We start from the raw sequence: 21,259 nt of genomic DNA, 5'->3' as shown, positions 1-21,259 counted from the left end.
TATATGCAATCGGATACATCCTGTTTTCCATGAAAATCCAATACTGGTAAAAATGCAAACGTACAGGAATGTTTAAGTTAAAAAGCTTATCTGTCCATAAGGAGGTCTCAGGTGCAGTAGTCCCAATGCGTTTCGTCAGCAGTATGACTTCATCATGGGGATAGGGTCAGTAGTGAAGAGTAGCCTTATTTATACCTGTGAACAGTATGAGGGTCTACAAACGGCCAGGCTAGTGATGACCTCACTTCCTGTCAAAGGTAGTGAATAGGTTCCAAGGTGATTACTAAAATGTATTGTATATATAAAGGAATAATCTTAACAAGGTTTACATTGATTTATAAATCAATTAAAAACTTTTAATAATGGATATAGATAATCGAGGAAGAAATATCCATAAACTCAGCGTGGAACGCACGCTGGAACGCAGTAAACTTCCGAGTCCGGAGGAGGAAGTTAGGATGTATATATAATTATATATATATACTGTATATATAAAACATAGTCAAGTCTTCCTTTTTTTTTTTAACTATGTAACATTAGCCCCTTACATATATTGTACTTCCTGCAGGTCTGTAAAGAACAGCTTGCAGTACTCTCACAAGATGTCCGAAAGTCCCCCGGATCCCACTTCCCAGTAAAATTGGTGGGATGGGAGGTGCCACAAACTGCAGATTCAGAAAGAGGGGGCAGGTCCAATATGATGGGATCACTTGACTTTGGACCGCTCCCTTTAAATAGACCCATGATTCATAGTTTTATACCACAAAGGGGTTGGGGCCTAATGGGAGTCACCCTGCCCTGCCCCTATCACTGCTCATCTGCAAGTACCACTGCTGGTGAGGAGATACTGGGGGAGGCATGGTGAGCTGAGACTGGTAGGCATCCTATTTTGTTATAAGGTCATGCCAGACACGTGGTTAAAGATTGCTGGGGAGGGGGGAATTATAGGTTAAAAGAGCAAACTATAATGAGATTGAATTAAATCGCATAGACACAATGTATAGCAGTTGACATATCAAAGACAACATAAAATCACAGTTTTCACCATCGTTTATTCTACCTAGACAACAGCACTAATATTTACTAGTGAAAATTAAACCAAAGTCAGTTTCCAATGAACTCAGAGTCATTAGCTTATACAAGTAATGTGATAGGTGCAGTGTCGGACTGGGGTATGAAGGGCCCACCGGGGGAATGCAGTGATAGGGGTCCATACTTAAGGGTGTGGCCAGCCTACAAAAGGGGCGTGGTCAGCCTCCACAGAGGCTTGAAATACACAATAGACTAGTGCAGTGTAATGCGACATATCTACCATGTATAATACAAGTCAACAGTCTGGAACCTGATCCCTAGAGGAAGGAGTGCGCACTCAGGCAGTGGGGCCTACCGGTGGTTTCCCTGGTACCCTTGTGGGCCAGTCTGACCCTGGAAAGGTGAGGAAACAATACAATACACATATTCAAATATATTTTAGTGATGAGCGGGTTCGGTTCCTCGGAATCCGAACCCCCCCGAACTTCACCCTTTTTACACGGGTCCGAGGCAGACTTGGATCCTCCCGCCTTGCTCGGTTAACCCAAGCGCGCCCGAACGTCATCATCCCGCTGTCGGATTCTCGCGAGATTCGGATTCTATATAAGGAGCCGCGCGTCGCTGCCATTTTTCACTCGTGCATTGGAAATGATAGTGAGAGGACGTGGCTGGCGTCCTCTCACTTTGTTTCAGGGGGCTGCAGTGCAAATATCTTTATTCTGGGGACCAGCAGTATTATAGGAGGAGTACAGTGCAGAGTTTTGCTGACCAGTGACCACCAGTATTATACGTTCTCTGCCTGAAAAACGCTCCATATCTGTGCTCAGTGTGCTGCATATATCTGTGCTCACACTGCTTTATTGTGGGGACTGGGGACCAGCAGTATTATAGGAGGAGTACAGTGCAGAGTTTTGCTGACCAGTGACCACCAGTATTATACGTTCTCTGCCATAAAAACGCTCCATATCTGTGCTCAGTGTGCTGCATATATCTGTGCTCACACTGCTTTATTGTGGGGACTGGGGACCAGCAGTATTATATAGGAGTACAGTGCAGAGTTTTGCTGACCAGTGACCACCAGTATTATACGTTCTCTGCCTGAAAAATGCTCCATATCTGTGCTGCATTGTAGTATATAGTAGGAGTACAGTGCATAATTTTGCTGACCACCAGTATATAATATATAGGAGTACGGTACAGAAGGCCACTGCTCTACCTACCTCTGTGTCGTCAAGTATACTATCCATCCATACCTGTGGTGCATTTCAGTTTTGCACAGTTTGCTGACCACCAGTATATAATATATAGCAGTACGGTACAGTAGGCCACTGCTCTACCTACCTCTGTGTCGTCAAGTATACTATCCATCCATACCTGTGGTGCATTTCAGTTTTGCACAGTTTGCTGAACACCAGTATATAATATATAGCAGTACGGTACAGTAGGCCACTGCTCTACCTACCTCTGTGTCGTCAAGTATACTATCCATCCATACCTGTGGTGCATTTCAGTTTTGCACAGTTTGCTGACCACCAGTATATAATATATAGCAGTACGGTACAGTAGGCCACTGCTCTACCTACCTCTGTGTCGTCAAGTATACTATCCATCCATACCTGTGGTGCATTTCAGTTGTGCGCAGTATATATAGTAGTAGGCCATTGCTATTGATACTGGCATATAATTCCACACATTAAAAAATGGAGAACAAAAATGTGGAATGTAAAACAGGGAAAGATCAAGATCCACTTCCACCTCGTGCTGAAGCTGCTGCCACTAGTCATGGCCGAGACGATGAAATGCCATCAACGTCGTCTGCCAAGGCCGATGCCCAATGTCATAGTAGAGAGCATGTAAAATCCAAAACACAAAAGTTCAGTAAAATGACCCAAAAATCAAAATTAATAGCGTCTGAGGAGAAGCGTAAACTTGCCAATGTGCCATTTACGACACGGAATGGCATGGAACGGTTGAGGCCCTGGCCTATGTTCATGGCTAGTGGTTCAGCTTCACATGAGGATGGAAGCACTCATCCTCTCGCTAGAAAAATGAAAAGACTTAAGCTGGCAAAAGCACAGCAAAGAACTGTGCGTTCTTCTAAATCACAAATCCCCTAGGAGAGTCCAATTGTGTCGGGTGCGATGCCTGACCTTCCCAACACTGGACGGGAAGAGGTGGCACCTTCCACCATTTGCACGCCCCCTGCAAGTGCTGGAAGGAGCACCCGCAGTCCAGTTCCTGATAGTCAAATTGAAGATGTCACTGTTGAAGTACACCAGGATGAGGATATGGGTGTTGCTGGCGCTGGGGAGGAAATTGACAAGGAGGATTCTGATGGTGAGGTGGTTTGTTTAAGTCAGGCACCCGGGGAGACACCTGTTGTCCGTGGGACGAATATGGCCATTGACATGCCTGGTCAAAATACAAAAAAATTCACCTCTTCGGTGTGGAATTATTTTAACACAAATGCCTTTGTCAAGCTGTAATAAGTAGGGGTAAGGACGTTAACCACCTCGGAGCATCCTCCCTTATACGTCACCTGCTGCGCATTCATCATAAGTCAGTGACAAGTTCAAAAACTTTGAATGACAGCGGAAGCAGTCCACTGACCACTAAATCCCTTCCTCTTGTAACCAAGCTCCTGCAAACCACACCACCAACTCCCTCAGTGTCAATTTCCTCCTTACAGGAAAGCCAATAGTCCTGCAGGCCATGTCACTGTCAAGTCTGACGAGTCCTCTCCTGCCTGGGATTCCTCCGATGCATCCTTGAGTGTAACGCCTCCTGCTGCTGGCGCTGCTGTTGTTGCTGCTGGGAGTCGATCGTCATCCCAGAGAGGGAAGTCGGAAGACCACTTGTACTACTTCCAGTAAGCAATTAACTGTCCAACAGTCCTTTGTGAGGAAGATGAAATATCACAGCAGTCATCCTGCTGCAAAGCGGATAACTTAGGCCTTGGCAGCCTGGGCGGTGAGAAACGGGTTACTGTTATCCACCGTTAATTCACAGGCAACTACAGACTTGATTGAGGTACTGTGTCCCTGGTACCAAATACCATCTAGGTTCCATTTCTCTAGGCAGGCGATACCGAAAATGTACACAGACCTCAGAAAAAGAGTCTCCAGTGTCCTAAAAAATGCAGTTGTACCCAATGTCCACTTAACCACGGACATGTGGACAAGTGGAGCAGGGCAGACTCAGGACTATATGACTGTGACAGCCCACTGGGTAGATGTATTGCCTCCCGCAGCAAGAACAGCAGCGGCGGCACCAGTAGCAGCATCTCGCAAACGCCAACTCGTTCCTAGGCAGGCTACGCTTTGTATCACCGCTTTCCAGAAGAGGCACACAGCTGACAACCTCTTACAGAAACTGAGGAACATCATCGCAGAATGGCTTACCCCAAATGGACTCTCCTGGGGATTTGTGACATCGGACAACGCCAGCAATATTGTGCGTGCATTACATCTGGGCAAATTCCAGCACGTCCCATGTTTTGCACATACAATGAATTTGGTGGTGCAGAATTATTTAAAAAACGACAGGGGCGTGCAAGAGATGCTGTCGGTGGCCCGAAGAATTGCGGGCCACTTTCGGCATTCATGCAACCACGTGCCGAAGACTGGAGCACCAGCAAACAGTCCTGAACCTGCCCTGCCATCATCTGAAGCAAGAGCTGGTAACGAGGTGGAATTCAACCCTCTATATGCTTCAGAGGATGGAGGAGCAGCAAAAGGCCATTCAAGCCTATACATCTGCCTACGATATAGGCAAAGGAGGGGGAATGCACCTGACTCAAGCGCAGTGGAGAATGATTTCAACGTTGTGCAAGGTTCTGCAACCCTTTGAACTTGCCACACGTGAAGTCAGTTCAGACACTGCCAGCCTGAGTCAGGTCATTCCCCTCATCAGGCTTTTGCAGAAGAAGCTGGAGACATTGAAGGAGGAGCTAAAACAGAGCGATTCCGCTAGGCATGTGGGACTTGTGGATGGAGCCCTTAATTCGCTTAACCAGGATTCACGGGTGGTCAGTCTGTTGAAATCAGAGCACTACATTTTGGCCACCGTGCTCGATCCTAGATTTAAAACCTACGTTGGATCTCTCTTTCCGGCAGACACAAGTCTGCAGAGGTTCAAAGACCTGCTGGTAAGAAAATTGTCAAGTCAAGCGGAACGTGACCCGTCAACAGCTCCTCCTTCACATTCTCCCGCAACTGGGGGAGCGAGGAAAAGGCTAAGAATTCCGAGCCCACCCGCTGGCGGTGATGCAGGGCAGTCTGGAGCGAGTGCTGACATCTGGTCCGGACTGAAGGACCTGCCAACGATTACTGACATGTCATCTACTGTCACTGCATATGATTCTCTCACCATTGAAAGAACGGTGGAGGATAATATGAGTGACAGCATCCAAGTAGGCACGTCAGACAGTCCGTACGTATACTGGCAGGAAAAAGAGGCAATTTGGAGGCCCTTGCAGAAACTGGCTTTATTTTACCTAAGTTTCCCACCCTCCAGTGTGTACTCCGAAAGAGTGTTTAGTGCAGCCGCTCACCTTGTCAGCAATCGGCGTACAAGGTTACTTCCAGAAAATGTGGAGAAGATGATGTTCATCAAAATGAATTATAATCAATTCCTCCGTGGAGACATTCACCAGCAATTGCCTCCAAAAAGTACACAGGGACCTGAGATGTGGATTCCAGTGGGGACGAATGAATAATCTGTGAGGAGGGGGATGTACACAGTGAAAGGGGTGAGGAATCGGACGATGAGGAGGAGGTGGACATCTTGCCTCTGTAGAGCCAGTTTGTGCAAGGAGAGATTGATTGCTTCTTTTTTGGTGGGGGCCCTAACCAACCAGTCATTTCAGTCACAGTTGTGTGGCAGACCCTGTCGCTGAAATGATGGGTTTGTTAAAGTGTGCATGTCCTGTTTATACAACATAAGGGTGGGTGGGAGGGCCCAAGGACAATTCCATCTTGCACCTCTTTTTTCTTTCATTTTTCTTTGCATCATGTGCTGTTTGGGGACTATTTTTTTGAAGTGCCATCCTGCCTGACACTGCAGTGCCACTCCTAGATGGGCCAGGTGTTTGTGTCGGCCACTTGTGTCGCTTAGCTTAGCCATCCAGCGACCTTGGTGCACCTCTTTTTTTCTTTTCATCATGTGCTGTTTGGGGACTATTTTTTTGAAGTGCCATCCTGTCTGACACTGCAGTGCCACTCCTAGATGGGCCAGGTGTTTGTGTCGGCCACTTGGGTCACTTAGCTTAGTCATCCAGCGACCTCGGTGCAAATTTTAGGACTAAAAATAATATTGTGAGGTGTGAGGTGTTCAGAATCGACTGAAAATGAGTGGAAATTATGGTTATTGAGGTTAATAATACTATGGGGGGTTTTGAGGGGTTTTTGTAAAAAACACCCGAATCCAAAACACACCCGAATCCGACAAAAAAATTTCAGGGAGGTTTTGCCAAAACGCGTCCGAATCAAAAACACGGCCGTGGAACCGAATCCAAAACCAAAACACAAAACCCGAAAAATGTCCGGTGCACTTCACTAAATTAGAAAATGTCTAATAATTGCTCACTGATTTTTTTTATTCTACCTTTAGATTTTGTAATGTATTTTTAAAATTTGAAATTTAACATAAATGGTTTTCTAGAATTCTTCCTAACTTTGCCAGTGTCACCATGTACATTAGATGCTCATAAAATATAAATATAATATGCCTTAACACTAAACAGAGCAGAAAGTGACACATTGATTTTAAAACGGAGGACTTAAAGTTCACTCTCATTACTTTATTAAAGTCTTTAACATTTCATGAAAGATCATTAATGAATTATCTGTTTACATCTTAGGTCTTTTTAATCAAATGTCAACATCTTTTTGGGGTCTTAGCTCATTAGACACATTCCTACAAGCTCTGGTGTGACAGGAAGAAAACATTTTGCAGTTAGTGATGTCTTTCAAAAAGAAATTCACTAATTCATAGGAAAAGAAATTTACTTAAAAGCCATTCTAATTAAAGATTTCAACCCCCATGCAAATATTTTATACTTCCTCTGTAATGCATGTTCAAAAAGTACAGTTGATTGCTTTCTTCTAAATATCAATTTTAATTAATAGTGATGATAAACTGCAAGAATATTGCATCAAAGGGCTGTTGACTGACATACTCATATTAACGTACAACATATATTTATTGGATACACATTTTGTCTGCAAGAAGCAACTTTAGATACCCTTATATTGTTTTTTCTCTGACGTCCTAGTGGATGCTGGGAACTCCGTAAGGACCATGGGGAATAGCGGCTCCGCAGGAGACTGGGCACAAAAGTAAAGCTTTAGGACTACCTGGTGTGCACTGGCTCCTCCCCCTATGACCCTCCTCCAAGCCTCAGTTAGATTTTTGTGCCCGGCCGAGAAGGGTGCACACTAGGGGCTCTCCTGAGCTTCTTAGTGAAAGTTTAGTTTTAGGTTTTTTATTTTCAGTGAGACCTGCTGGCAACAGGCTCACTGCATCGAGGGACTAAGGGGAGAAGAAGCGAACTCACCTGCGTGCAGAGTGGATTGGGCTTCTTAGGCTACTGGACACCATTAGCTCCAGAGGGACCGAACACAGGCCCAGCCTCGGAGTCCGGTCCCAGAGCTGCGCCGCCGGCCCCCTTACAGAGCCAGAAGCAAGAAGAGGTCCGGAAAATCGGCGGCAGAAGACATCCTGTCTTCACCAAGGTAGCGCACAGCACTGCAGCTGTGCGCCATTGCTCCTCAGCACACTTCACACTTCGGTCACTGAGGGTGCAGGGCGCTAGATGGGGGCGCCCTGAGCAGCAATAAAAACACCTTGGCTGGCGAAAATACATCACATATAGCCCCCAGGGCTATATGGATGAATTTTAACCCCTGCCAGATTCCACAGAAAAACGGGAGAAAAGGCCGCCGAGAAGGGGGCGGAGCCTATCTCCTCAGCACACTGGCGCCATTTTCTCTCACAGCTCCGTTGGAGGGAAGCTCCCTGGCTCTCCCCTGCAGTTACTACACTACAGAAAGGGGTTAAAAAAGAGAGGGGGGCACTAATTAGGTGCAGTATAACAATACAGCAGCTATAAGGGGAAAAACACTTATATAAGGTTATCCCTGTATATATATATATAGCGCTCTGGTGTGTGCTGGCATACTCTCCCTCTGTCTCCCCAAAGGGCTAGTGGGGTCCTGTCCTCTATCAGAGCATTCCCTGTGTGTGTGCTGTGTGTCGGTACGTTGTGTCGACATGTATGAGGAGGAAAATGATGTGGAGGCGGAGAAATTGCCTGTAACAGAGATAGAAACATAGAATTTGACGGCAGATAAGAACCACTTGGCCCATCTAGTCTGCCCCTTTTTTATTTTATCCTTTAGGCAATCTAAACCCTTTTTTAATCTTGATTCTTTGTAAGGATATTCATATGCCTGTCCCAAGCATGTTTAAATTGCCCTACAGTCTTAGCCTCTACCACCTCTGATGGGAGGCTATTCCACTTATCCACTACCCTTTCTGTGAAGTAATTTTTCCTTAAATTTCCCCTGAACCTCCCCCCCTCCAGTCTCAATGTATGCCCTCGAGTTCTAATACTTCTTTTCCTTTGAAGAATGTTTCCCTCCTGAACTTTGTTAAGACCCTTTATATATTTGAAAGTTTCTATCATGTCTCCCCTTTCCCTTCTCTCCTCCAAACTATACATGTTAAGATCTTTTAGCCTTTCCGGGTAAGTTTTGTGATGTAGGCCATGCACCATTTTAGAGATGTCACCCCCTAGGGAGTCGACACCTGAGTGGATGAGCTTATGGAAGGAATATGTGACAGTGTCAGCTCTTTACAAAAGACTGATGACATGAGACAGCCGGCGACTCAGCCTGTGCCTGTCCAGGGGTCTCAAAAGCCATCAGGGGCTCTAAAACGCCCGTTACCGCAGAAGGCAGATACAGACGCCGACACGGATACTAACTCCAGTGTCGACGATTAAGAGACGAATGTGACTTCCAGTAGGGCCACACGTTACATGATTGAGGCTATGGAAAATGTTTTTACACATTTCTGATAATACCAGTACCACTAAAAAGGGTATTATGTTGGGTGAGAAAAAACTGCCTGTAGTTTTTCCTGCATCTGAGGAATTAAATGAAGTGTGTGTTGATGCGTGGGTTTCCCCCGATAAAAACTGTTAATTCCTAAAAAGTTGTTAGCATCATACCCCTTCCCGCCAGAGGATAGGGCACGTTGGGAAACACCCCCTAGGGTGAATAAAGCGCTCACACGCTTGTCTAAACAGGTGGCACTAACGTCCCCGGCTACGGCCGCCCTTAAGGAACCTGCTGACAGATAGCAGTAAAATGTATATACACTCACACGGGTTTGATACTGCGACCAGCAATCGCCTCAGCCTGGATGTGCAGTGCTGGGGTGGCTTGGTCGGATTCCCTGACTGACAATATTGATACCCTAGATAGGGACAGTATATTACTGACTATAGAGCATTTAAAAGATGCATTTCTATATATGCGTGATGCACAGAGGGATATTTTGCCGACTGGCATCAAGAGTAAGTGCGCTGTCCATTTCTGCCAGAAGAGGGTTATGGACGAGGCAGTGGTCAGGTGATGCTGATTCCAAAAGGCATATGGAAGTATTGCCTTATAAAGGGGAGGAGTTATTTGGGGTAGGTCTAACAGACCTGGTGGCCACGGCAACGGCTGGGAAATCCACATTTTTACCCCAGGTAGCCTCTCAACATAAGAATACGCTGTATTATCAGGCGCAGTCCTTTGGGCCCCATAAGGGCAAGCGGGCAAAAGGCTCCTCATTTCTGCCCCGTGGCAGAGGGAGAGGAAAAAGGCTGCAGCAAACAGCCAGTTCCCAGGAACAGAAGCCCTCTCCCGTTTTCTGCCAAGTCCTCAGCATGACGCTGGGGCTTTACAAGCGGACTCAGGCACGGTGGGGGCCCGTCTCAAAAATTTCAGCGTGCAGTGGGCTCACTCACAGGTGGACCCCTGGATCCTCCAGGTGGTATCTCAAGGGTACAAATTGGAATTCGAGACGTCTCCCCTTCGCCGTTTCCTAAAGTCTGCTTTACCGACGTCTCCCTCCGACAGGGAGGCGGTATGGGAAGCCATTCACAAGCTGTATTCCCAGCAGGTGATAATCAAGGTACCCCTCCTACAACAGGGAAAGGGGTATTATTCCACGCTGTTTGTGGTACCGAAGCCGGGCGGCTCGGTGAGACCTAATTTAAATCTGAAATCCTTGAACACTTACATACAAAGGTTCAAATTCAAGATGGAGTCACTCAGAGCGGTGATTGCAAACCTGGAAGAAGGGGATTATATGGTGTCTCTGGACATCAAGGATGCTTATCTCCATGTCCCAATTTACCCTTCTCACCAAGGGTACCTCAGGTTTGTGGTACAGAACTGTCACTATCAGTTTCAGACGCTGCCGTTTGGTTTGTCCACGGCACCCCGGGTCTTTACCAAAGTAATGGCCGAAATGATGATACTCCTTCGAAGGAAGGGAGTTTTAATTATCCCTTACTTGGACGATCTCCGGATAAGGGCAAGATCCAGGGAACAGTTGGTAGTCGGGGTAGCACTATCTCAAGTAGTGTTGCGGCAGCACGGTTGGATTCTTAATATTCCAAAATCGCAGCTGATCCCGACGACACGTCTTCTATTCCTAAGGATGATCCTGGACACAGTCCAGAAAAAGGTGTTTCTCCAGGAGGAGAAAGCCAGGGAGTTATCCGAACTAGTCAGAAACCTCCTAAAACCAGGCCAAGTGTCAGTGCATCAGTGCACAAGGGTCCTGGGAAATAATGGTGGCTTCCTACGAAGCAATTCCATTCGTCAGATTCCACGCAAGAACTTTCCAGTGGGACCTGCTGGAAAAATGGTCCGGATCGCATCTTCAGATGCATCAGCGGATAACCCTGTCACCAAAGACAAGGGTGTCTCTTCTGTGGTGGTTGCAGAGTGCTCATCTTCTAGAGGGCGCAGATTCGGCATTCAGGACTGGGTCCTGGTGACCACGGATGCCAGCCTGCGAGGCTGGGGAGCAGTCACACAGGGAAGAAATTTCCAGGGCTTGTGGTCAAGCCTGGAGACATCACTTCACATAAATATCTTGGAGCTAAGGGCCATTTACAATGCCCTAAGCCAAGCAAGACCTCTGCTTTAAGGTCAGCCGGTGCTGATCCAGTCGAACAACATCACGGCAGTTGCCCACGTAGACAGACAGGGCGGCACAAGAAGCAAGAGGGCAATGGCAGAAGCTGCAAGGATTTTTCGCTGGGCGGAAAATCATGTGATAGCATTGTCAGCAGTGTTCATTCCGGGAGTGAACAACTGGGAAACAGACTTCCTCAGCAGAAGTCTTCCACATGATTGTAAACCGTTGGGAAAAACCAAAGGTGGACATGATGGCGTCCCGCCTAAACAAAAAATTGGACAGGTATTGCGCCAGGTCAAGGGACCCTCAGGCAATAGCTGTGGACGCTCTGGTAACACCGTGGGTGTACCAGTCAGTGTATGTGTTCCCTCCTCTTCCTCTCTTACCAAAAGTACTGAGAATTATAAGACGGAGGGGAGTAAGAACTATACTCGTGGCTCCGGATTGGCCAAGAAGGACTTGGTACCCGGAACTTCAAGAGATGCTCACGGAGGACCCGTGGCCTCTACTTCTAAGAAGGGACCTGCTCCATCAAGGACCCTGTCTATTCCAAGACTTACCGCGGCTGCGTTTGACGGCAGGGCGGTTGAACGCCGGATCCTGAAGGAAAAAGGCATTCCGGATGAAGTCATCCCTACCCTGATCAAAGCCAGGAAGGATGTAACCGCAAAGCATTATCACCGCATTTGGCGAAAATATGTTGCGTGGTGCGAGGCCAGTAAGGCCCCGATGGAGGAATTTCAACTAGGTCGATTCCTGCATTTCCTGCAAACAGGAGTGTCTATGGGCCTAAAATTGGGGTCCATTAAGGTTCAAATTTCGGCCCTGTCAATTTTCTTCCAGAAAGAACTAGCTTCAGTTCCTGAAGTTCAGACGTTTGTAAAAGGGGTACTGCATATACAGCCTCCTTTTTGTGCCTCCAGTGGCACCTTGGGATCTCAATGTAGTTTTGGGGTTCCTAAAGTCACAATGGTTTGAACCACTTGAATCTGTGGAGTTAAAATATCTCACATGGAAAGTGGTCATGCTGTTGGCCCTGGCCTCGGCCAGGCGCGTGTCAGAATGGGCGGCTTTATCCTGTAAAAGCCCTTATCTGATCTTCCATTCAGACAGGGCGGAATTGAGGACTCGTCCTCATTTTCTCCCTAAGGTGGTTTCAGCGTTTCATCTGAACCAACCTATTGTGGTACCTGCGGCTACTAGTGACTTGGAGGACTCCAAGTTGTTGGACATAGTCAGGGCCCTGAAAATATATGTTTCCAGGACGGCTGGAGTCAGAAAATCTGACTCGCTGTTTATCCTGTATGCACCCAACAAGTTGGGTGCTCCTGCTTCTAAGCAGACTATTGCTCGTTGGATTTGTAATACAATTCAGCTTGCACATTCTGTGGCAGGCCTGCCACAGCCAAAATCTGTAAAAGCCCATTCCACAAGGAAGGTGGGCTCATCTTGGGCGGCTGCCCGAGGGGTCTCGGCTTTACAACTTTGCCGAGCAGCTACTTGGTCAGGGGCAAACACGTTTGCAAAATTCTACAAATTTGATACCCTGGCTGAGGAGGACATGGAGTTCTCTCATTCGGTGCTGCAGAGTCATCCGCACTCTCCCGCCCGTTTGGGAGCTTTGGTATAATCCCCATGGTCCTTACGGAGTTCCCAGCATCCACTAGGACGTCAGAGAAAATAAGAATTTACTTACCGATAATTCTATTTCTCGTAGTCCGTAGTGGATGCTGGGCGCCCATCCCAAGTGCGGATTGTCTGCAATACTTGTACATAGTTATTGTTAACTAAATCGGGTTATTGTTGTTGTGAGCCATCTATCCAGAGGCTCCTCTGTTATCATGCTGTTAACTGGGTTCAGATCACAGGTTGTACGGTGTGATTGGTGTGGCTGGTATGAGTCTTACCCGGGATTCATAAATCCTTCCTTATTGTGTACGCTCGTCCGGGCACAGTATCCTAACTGAGGCTTGGAGGAGGGTCATAGGGGGAGGAGCCAGTGCACACCAGGTAGTCCTAAAGCTTTACTTTTGTGCCCAGTCTCCTGCGGAGCCGCTATTCCCCATGGTTCTTACGGAGTTCCCAGCATCCACTACGGACTACGAGAAATAGAATTATCGGTAAGTAAATTTTTATTTTTTGGGGGGCTGCCAGCAGTATGCTACTCTAAAATATCTAAAATGCTAGATTTATGTGGGTATTGTGCTTACAATTTGTATTGTACCTTCTGCTTATGTAACCTTAAAACAGAAAGTAATAAAAAACTTTTCTCTTAAAACAAAATGCTAGATATTTTTTTAGGGGGGAACTATAGTTACCAATCTGCAAAAAGTTTTATAGTGAAAAATACTACCTGTAATTTTAAACAGTCATTTATAGCACATTCAGTAATGTTTGACATTCTACATATTTCAGGGATTCAGAGCCAACAAATAATTTTTCTAATACTGGGCATGCACACTACAATTATCTGGCCGATCTGCCCGATTTCGGCGGATCGGCCAGATAATTGCAGCATGTACAGTATGTGGCCGATGCAATATTTTAAAGGGTCCAGACAGCCGCATCAGGCAGTGTATTCCCTACCATGGCCGACTGATGGACATTTCCCTGTTCTTTCACATGGGAAAGAACAGGGAAATGTCTCCACCCCGGGGGGCAGAGTGCCAATATCACGTGACATACACTGTGAGATATCTCACAGTGCATCTCCCGGATATTGGCAGGGTCAGATAAAATACCTGACAGGCATTTTATGTGACCGTGTATGGCCAGCATTATATTGTACAGAACTGGAAAAAAACTGTCTGTGCAACACATTGTAGAAATAATAACACCTTTAATACAATTACATTTGAAGTTATTTTGTTTACCTTTAATTCTTGTACGACTGAGGGTTTCAATCCCTGGAATACCCACTATATTCTACATCTTCACATTTCATCGTTTTTTCCATAAATAACTGTTCTTTTCTGTTACTCAAACTTATTTTAGAATGTTTTTGTGTGAACAAATACTGCTTCCATTTTAAACATAATCAAAGAAATACAAAACACAATAGTATCTTTATCTCGCGCCAACCTAGGAGCAGCACTTCGGGAGAGATCTTTGTTGGAAGACCTCAAAACATACAGAATAAAATACAAATTCCCAAGTGCGCTAAGATGGAATGTATTTACACACTTCTTCAGGCGATAATTTCGTCAGAATGTAGACTGGAGGATGTTTAAAACTGGGTACCTGTAACCGACACCCCTCACCAAAAATAGTCACCCAAACAAGAGGCCAATCGGCCAATTAGTAAAAGATTATTTTAATACCATGTAATTGAACATATAAGTTTTTACACAGTTCACAATATAAAATTATATGAATAAAATACAACCAAAAGAATACACAGCCAACAAGTTTGCGAGATGGATCCTAGATACCCCTCACCTTTTGCAAGGTGCGAGCTCGACAGGGAGTATCTTCACAAACTAGATTGTGATCCTTTGATTGACAAACCCAACGCGTTTCGTCTTATCGACTTCATCAGGGGCAACGAGTATAGAAAGAGGACTAATTTGCTCTCGATGGATTTGTATAAATAATCCTATCCTCAAAAAAGGATTATTCGAAATATGTCGGGACTCAATAAGTGGAGCTCTTATATTCGGACTCTTAATGGAAGCATAGCCAATTAAGTGCTGATGTTTTATGGACTGCCTTAAAGATAGTTTTGGCGTAAAATCTTTGTCAGACCGCCTATAGGAATTATTGATTCTAGCCTCTTAGGAGTGCTGACAACCGTATATCGGCATTTTAATAAACTACCTAAAAAATGGTATCCACCTTTAAGAACCGGAACTACTTCTAATTCAAATATTGACCTTCATACAGTAGAAAACTCCAGAATTAAATGGCTGGTTTGACAATCTCAAAAAGGTATAAATGATGTGGCTTCCTCAATAGGTCTCACAGAATGGATCCTGGGAAAGCCTTAGCAGCATGTGGAAGTCACAGAGTGACTCTGTGACTTCCACATGCTGCTAAGGCTTTCCCAGGATCCATTCTGTGAGACCTATTGAGGAAGCCACATCATTTATACCTTTTTGAGATTGTCAAACCAGCCATTTAATTCTGGAGTTTTCTACTGTATGAAGGTCAATATTTGAATTAGAAGTAGTTCCGGTTCTTAAAGGTGGATACCATTTTTTAGGTAGTTTATTAAAATGCCGATATACGGTTGTCAGCACTCCTAAGAGGCTAGAATCAATAATTCCTATAGGCGGTCTGACAAAGATTTTACGCCAAAACTATCTTTAAGGCAGTCCATAAAACATCAGCACTTAATTGGCTATGCTTCCATTAAGAGTCCGAATATAAGAGCTCCACTTATTGAGTCCCGACATATTTCGAATAATCCTTTTTTGAGGATAGGATTATTTATACAAATCCATCGAGAGCAAATTAGTCCTCTTTCTATACTCGTTGCCCCTGATGAAGTCGATAAGACGAAACGCGTTGGGTTTGTCAATCAAAGGATCACAATCTAGTTTGTGAAGATACTCCCTGTCGAGCTCGCACCTTGAAAAAGGTGAGGGGTATCTAGGATCCATCTCGCAAACTTGTTGGCTGTGTATTCTTTTGGTTGTATTTTATTCATATAATTTTATATTGTGAACTGTGTAAAAACTTATATGTTCAATTACATGGTATTAAAATAATCTTTTACTAATTGGCCGATTGGCCTCTTGTTTGGGTGACTATTTTTGGTGAGGGGTGTCGGTTACAGGTACCCAGTTTTAAACATCCTCCAGTCTACATTCTGACGAAATTATCGCCTGAAGAAGTGTGTAAATACATTCCATCTTAGCGCACTTGGGAATTTGTATTATAATCAAAGAAATGCCTTTTATTGGCCCTACACATTAGGCGATGTAACTGAACAATATGAACGTTCTCATTCATTAATGAACAAGAACTCGTTCCTATCGTTCAGTATGTAGGCACCAATGATGAATGATGCGCGGCCCCGCGCTCATTCATAGTTGGTGCCGGGTCGCTTATGCATGCAAGCCAATATGGACAAACTATGGAGCTGAAGAAACTTCACTCCCCTGTCACCTCCCCCCGACCGCTGAGTTGCCTGTCTGCCGTATCGGCCGTCGGGCAGCTCGGCGTCGGGTCATTGAGTGTGTAGGGCCCATTAGGGTTATGGACATTAGGCTGCAAAATAAAAAGGACAATTTTTTTTAAAATATATTTTTATTGAAACAATGAGTGAAATAAAAAGACAACATTTTTTATAATGTCTGTTTTCTGTAACTTTTACTTTAATTTGCAACAATTCATCATTTCCAATAACAAAATTGTGCACTTTAAGTAGGTTTAGGTATCATTTTAGTGTATAAAAATGTTTTCGTTTTGCATTATTATTTTTTCACTTAAATCTTTAGATTTTTTTTCCTTATTTTGCTACTTTAATTTTTATTAAGTTTTTACCTAACAAATCAGTATGTTAACATACTATACTATAGCCTGAGTTGTTGCAGAAAAACACTGGGCCTGAGTTGTATGTAAATCAACCTTATGCATTCCCCATGTATATGTTTACTCCTATGAAGACTTGTACCCATCTAGTGGTGCACCCTCCACATATCCGTACACTTGGTTTGTTATACATCATCATCATCATTATCAGTGTGGATTTGCACCAGTCTATACTTGGGGCAAATTATATGCCTGGAAAGAGGCATATTTATGCTTCTATGCAACTTTGCATGCCCACAGCTCCTTTAACATGCCCTCACTGAACTTTGCTGGAAAATGCCCCATTTCAGCCCAGTTATATCAACTCAGAATTAGGCCCTTAGTTTGCATTGAATTCACACTTACCACTGAAGGGGTATAAGTTATACCCCTTCAGTGGTAAGTGTGAATTCAATGCAAACTAAGGGCCTAATTCTGAGTTGATCGCAGCAGCAAGTTGGTTAGCAATTGGGCAAAACCATGTGCACTGCAGGGGGGACATATATAACATGTGGAGAGAGAGTTATATTTGGGTGGGTGTGTTCAAACTGAAATCTAAATTGCAGTGTAAAAATAAAGCAGCCAGCATTTACCCTGCACAGAAATGAAATAACCCACCCAAATCTAACTCTCTCTGCACATGTTATATCTGCCACCCCCTGCAGTGCACATGGTTTTGCCCAGTTGCTAACAAACTTGCTGCTGCGATCAACTCAAAATTACCCCCTAAATTTGTACAACTCTGCATTAACCATATTTGCATGCACGCAGTTCTGCACCAGGCCCATTCTCAGTTACGGTAAGGGTGATCTGATCCTTACCAGGGCCATAACTAGGGGTGTGCAACACAACTGGTGCTGCCACTGAGGGTCCACGGTTGGTTGTAACTGTCTCCAGCTAGTTGTGTGTCTGCAAGGTAACCCTGCTGCCTTTAAAGGCACCCAGCACATCCTTTGGGTACACTCAGCTTCCTGCTCCCACTCCCTCTTTATGTAATTCCCAAAACATTTCCCAACAATCGTGTCACTGGCATTTGATTCCACCTGCCACAGTTGTGCCACCATGATATATTTGTATATATTTTTTCATCCTGAGTTTAAACTAATAAGGATCATTTTCTTCTTTCCAGGTATACTTTTCACGCTTGTAGTGGTGATGCATGTCATCTGGGTACAGAGTGTGTCAGATGTGAAACGTTATGAGGACATGAGACAAGAGGATTGCCCAGGTTATGCTGTGGATATTCGCTATGGTTGGTCCTTCATGTTGGCGCCGTTTGGAATACTTTTCTCTCTTTTGGCAGGAATGCTCTTTCTGTTAGTTGGACACACTATCCTGAAGCACGTAAAATAACCAAGCCATCTCAGCCATCTACAAAGTTTCAGCTTTTCCAAAAGTTTGCTACTTTGTATAATGAAGGACCCAACTATGTTCATGTATAGTATTTCATTTCCTGGTATATTTTCTGAGAATTTGTCAATGGGTACTGTATTACTGTGTTTAAGGTGTGCCTGTATTATACTTATGTATTTTTTGTGTCTATAGAAGTTGCATTAATTTAATTTGAAGTAATCACTTCAAAATATTTTGCATTTACAACTACTGTATTACAAATGTCTTGCTACATTGTTGATAATAAGAGCATATTACAGAAGAAACAGTTAATATTTTTTAAATCACTAATATTTGAAAACGTAACATTTTACTTGTATTACTTAATTTAAAGCTTATTTGTATACTGTTTATTAGAAATAACCAACCAACCAACCAACCAACCAACCAACCAACCAACCAACCAACCAACCAACCAACCAACCAACCTATGAAAAAAGTAAATGAGATTAGATACTTCTTGATAATTTGTATCATGTAATGCTACTAACTGAAACTTGATGTTATGTTTAAGACTTTTATTTTATTCCATTGCTGCAATTATTCTTATGGATCATGTGTGCTAGACAGTGTACTGGTGAACACACAGGCCAATTATAGAATGCAGTTAAGATTATAACAGTTATTTACTGTATGTGATATGGGGGAGTTATATTTTACTTAATATTTTTTATACTCTATAACGTGTTTAATAGATTATAGAGGAAGAGCAGATGCTGTAATTTCATCTGCTCATGTGCTGCTTGTTCTCATCCTAACAGTCACATAAATGTACTCTTCATTTCTTGAAATAGAATGCAGTTGTTCATTTGGTTTCAATGCCAGCAATCATGATTCACACATTCAGTGGTACTTCTGCAGGTTTTACTGTCATAGTTTATCTCTTTATAAGTGCATGTTTATTGATATTTTTTGGAACATCTAGTTAAAAAATAACAATATGTATATGTTCAAAATGTATTTCTCTGTTCATTAAATTAATGATTAATTAGTAGTTTTTGTAACTCTTGAAGTTGTATACAGGGAATTTCACTCTTAAAACACATGATATGAAAGGGACACAAGTATTTTAACTAAACATACGGACATAGCTTAGCGGCATTGGCTTGTTGTGTTCTATATATGAAAACTCATCAGTTAGTAACAACAAAATAGATAGATAGATAGATAGATAGATAGATAGATAGATAGACAGACAGACATATGTGTGTATGTGTGTGTGCTTGTATGAAATATGGCACACACATACTGCATTGGCTGTGGTACAAACTGTCAAGATTGGAAATGTTGACATAGATGTTATGTCGACATTTGAAATGTCTCTATTCTCATTGTCAACACTGACAGATTGTTGATAATCATGTCAACATAGTTTTCTTCCATGAATTTACGCCCTATCCTTAACCCTAATAACATCCTTACTCTAACCTTGACTGTAGCCTGAATAAGGTCATATGTACAGTACAGTATATAAAGCTTCATGTGCCTTTGACAAAAATATAAACTTGCTTAATGTACCTGCTTCTACCAAATCCACAGCATGACTGAGAATGACAATTGGAAGTCAAAGTGGTCAGTGGTGTGAGGAGTTCTTACACTTTTTATTATGTGAATCTTAGAAGGTAACTGTACAGTATGCTTCAATTTATATAACAAAGAAAAAAATCTATAAACTGAATATGTACAGACATTTACTGAAACAATACACACTTGCTCAAACAACTTTGCACTAACATTACCTACTTTGTTAAAAGTATAGTGAATAAATTAGCATCCCAAGTGAATTTTTAGCTGGATATAGGGGGTCATTCCGAGTTGCTCGCTAGCAGTTTTTAGCAGCCGTGCAAACACTAAGCCGCCACCCTCTGGGAGTGTATCTTAGCTTAGCAGAAGTGCGAACGATTGCATCGCAGAACGGCTAAAAAAAAAAAATTGTGCAGTTTCTGAGTAGCTTCAGACCTACTCAGCACTTGCGATCACTTCAGACCATTCAGTTCAGGATTTGACGTCACAAACACGCCCTGCTTTCGGCCAGCCATGCCTGCGTTTTTCCTGGCACGCCTGCGTTTTTTCGAACACTCCCTGAAAACGGCCAGTGGCCACCCAGAAATGCCCACTTCATGTCAATCACTCTGCGGCCAGCAGTGCGACTGAAAAGCTTCGCTAGACCTTGTGTAAAAATACATCGACCATTGTGAATGTACGTTGCACGTGTGCACTGCGCCGCATGCACAAAAGTGCCGTTTTTTCCTTAATCGCACCGCAGCGAACATTTTCAGCTAGCGATCAACTCGGAATGACCCCCATAGCTACATCAGTTACACAGGAACAGTAAACACAGGTGTCCTTAAAAGTTCTACCACATGATTTTTCTTTTATTATCAGAAAAGTAAAATTCTTCTTATATTGGCATAACAGCATATAAAAGTGAAAATTAATGAAGCACTGCACAGGTGTAGAATGAAAATCACACCAAACACCAAGCAGAGAAGTAAGTACTAAATATACAGTAGCTGACTACTAATCTATTAATATAATGAATAAATCAGAGGTTCCCAAACTGTGTGCCGTGGCTCCCTGGGGTGCCTCGGGACACTTGTAGGGGTGCCCTGGGTTGGTGGTCCAGGACTAATTCAAATTATTCATGGTCAATATAATAGGTAAAACCAGTGCTGGTGGCTGCCAGTCATAAAATATGTGAACAAACAGAAGCAAATCTTGTCCCTCACCACACAACTGACCCTAAGGATGAACGCGATCTACTTAATGTAATATTTCTTTCTAAATTTCCCAATAAGAAATTTTTGGCCATGGGGTGCCGTGAAAAAAATTCTGATATTCTAGGGCGCCGTGATTCAAAAAAGTTTGGAAACCACTGGAATAAATACAATATGTATACATTGTATAAATCAATTCAGTGATATGTTTATGTAGACAAATATATTTTTTGTCATGTGATATACCCTATATAGGCAAAACTGATTGAACACACATCAACATCCCCCTCTCCCCCGCACAAGTGAAATTATGTGCTCCAGCAGCAGACTCATGTTCATAAAGTTAGAGGGGCATTGACAAGATAATTTGCTGTAGAAATGTTTCTCTGACGTCCTAAGTG

At 43.6% G+C, this 21,259-nt stretch overlaps 1 protein-coding gene across 1 annotated transcript in view; it reads left to right on the top strand.

The window, feature by feature from the left end:
• The window catches only part of TMEM182 (transmembrane protein 182), a 41,733-nt gene extending 22,598 nt beyond the window's left edge, over nt 1–19,135 (top strand). The window contains exon 5 of the mRNA XM_063953424.1: nt 17,879–19,135. Coding sequence (XP_063809494.1) covers nt 17,879–18,102 — 224 coding nt within the window. The 3' untranslated portion in view covers nt 18,103–19,135. The remainder of the gene's footprint in view (nt 1–17,878) is intronic.
• Nucleotides 19,136–21,259: the final 2,124 nt, after the last annotated feature.

This window comes from Pseudophryne corroboree, chromosome 2 (genome assembly GCF_028390025.1).
Source record: "Pseudophryne corroboree isolate aPseCor3 chromosome 2, aPseCor3.hap2, whole genome shotgun sequence".
Classification (NCBI taxonomy): domain Eukaryota; kingdom Metazoa; phylum Chordata; class Amphibia; order Anura; family Myobatrachidae; genus Pseudophryne; species Pseudophryne corroboree.
This window is presented reverse-complemented; position numbering and strand designations above follow the sequence as displayed.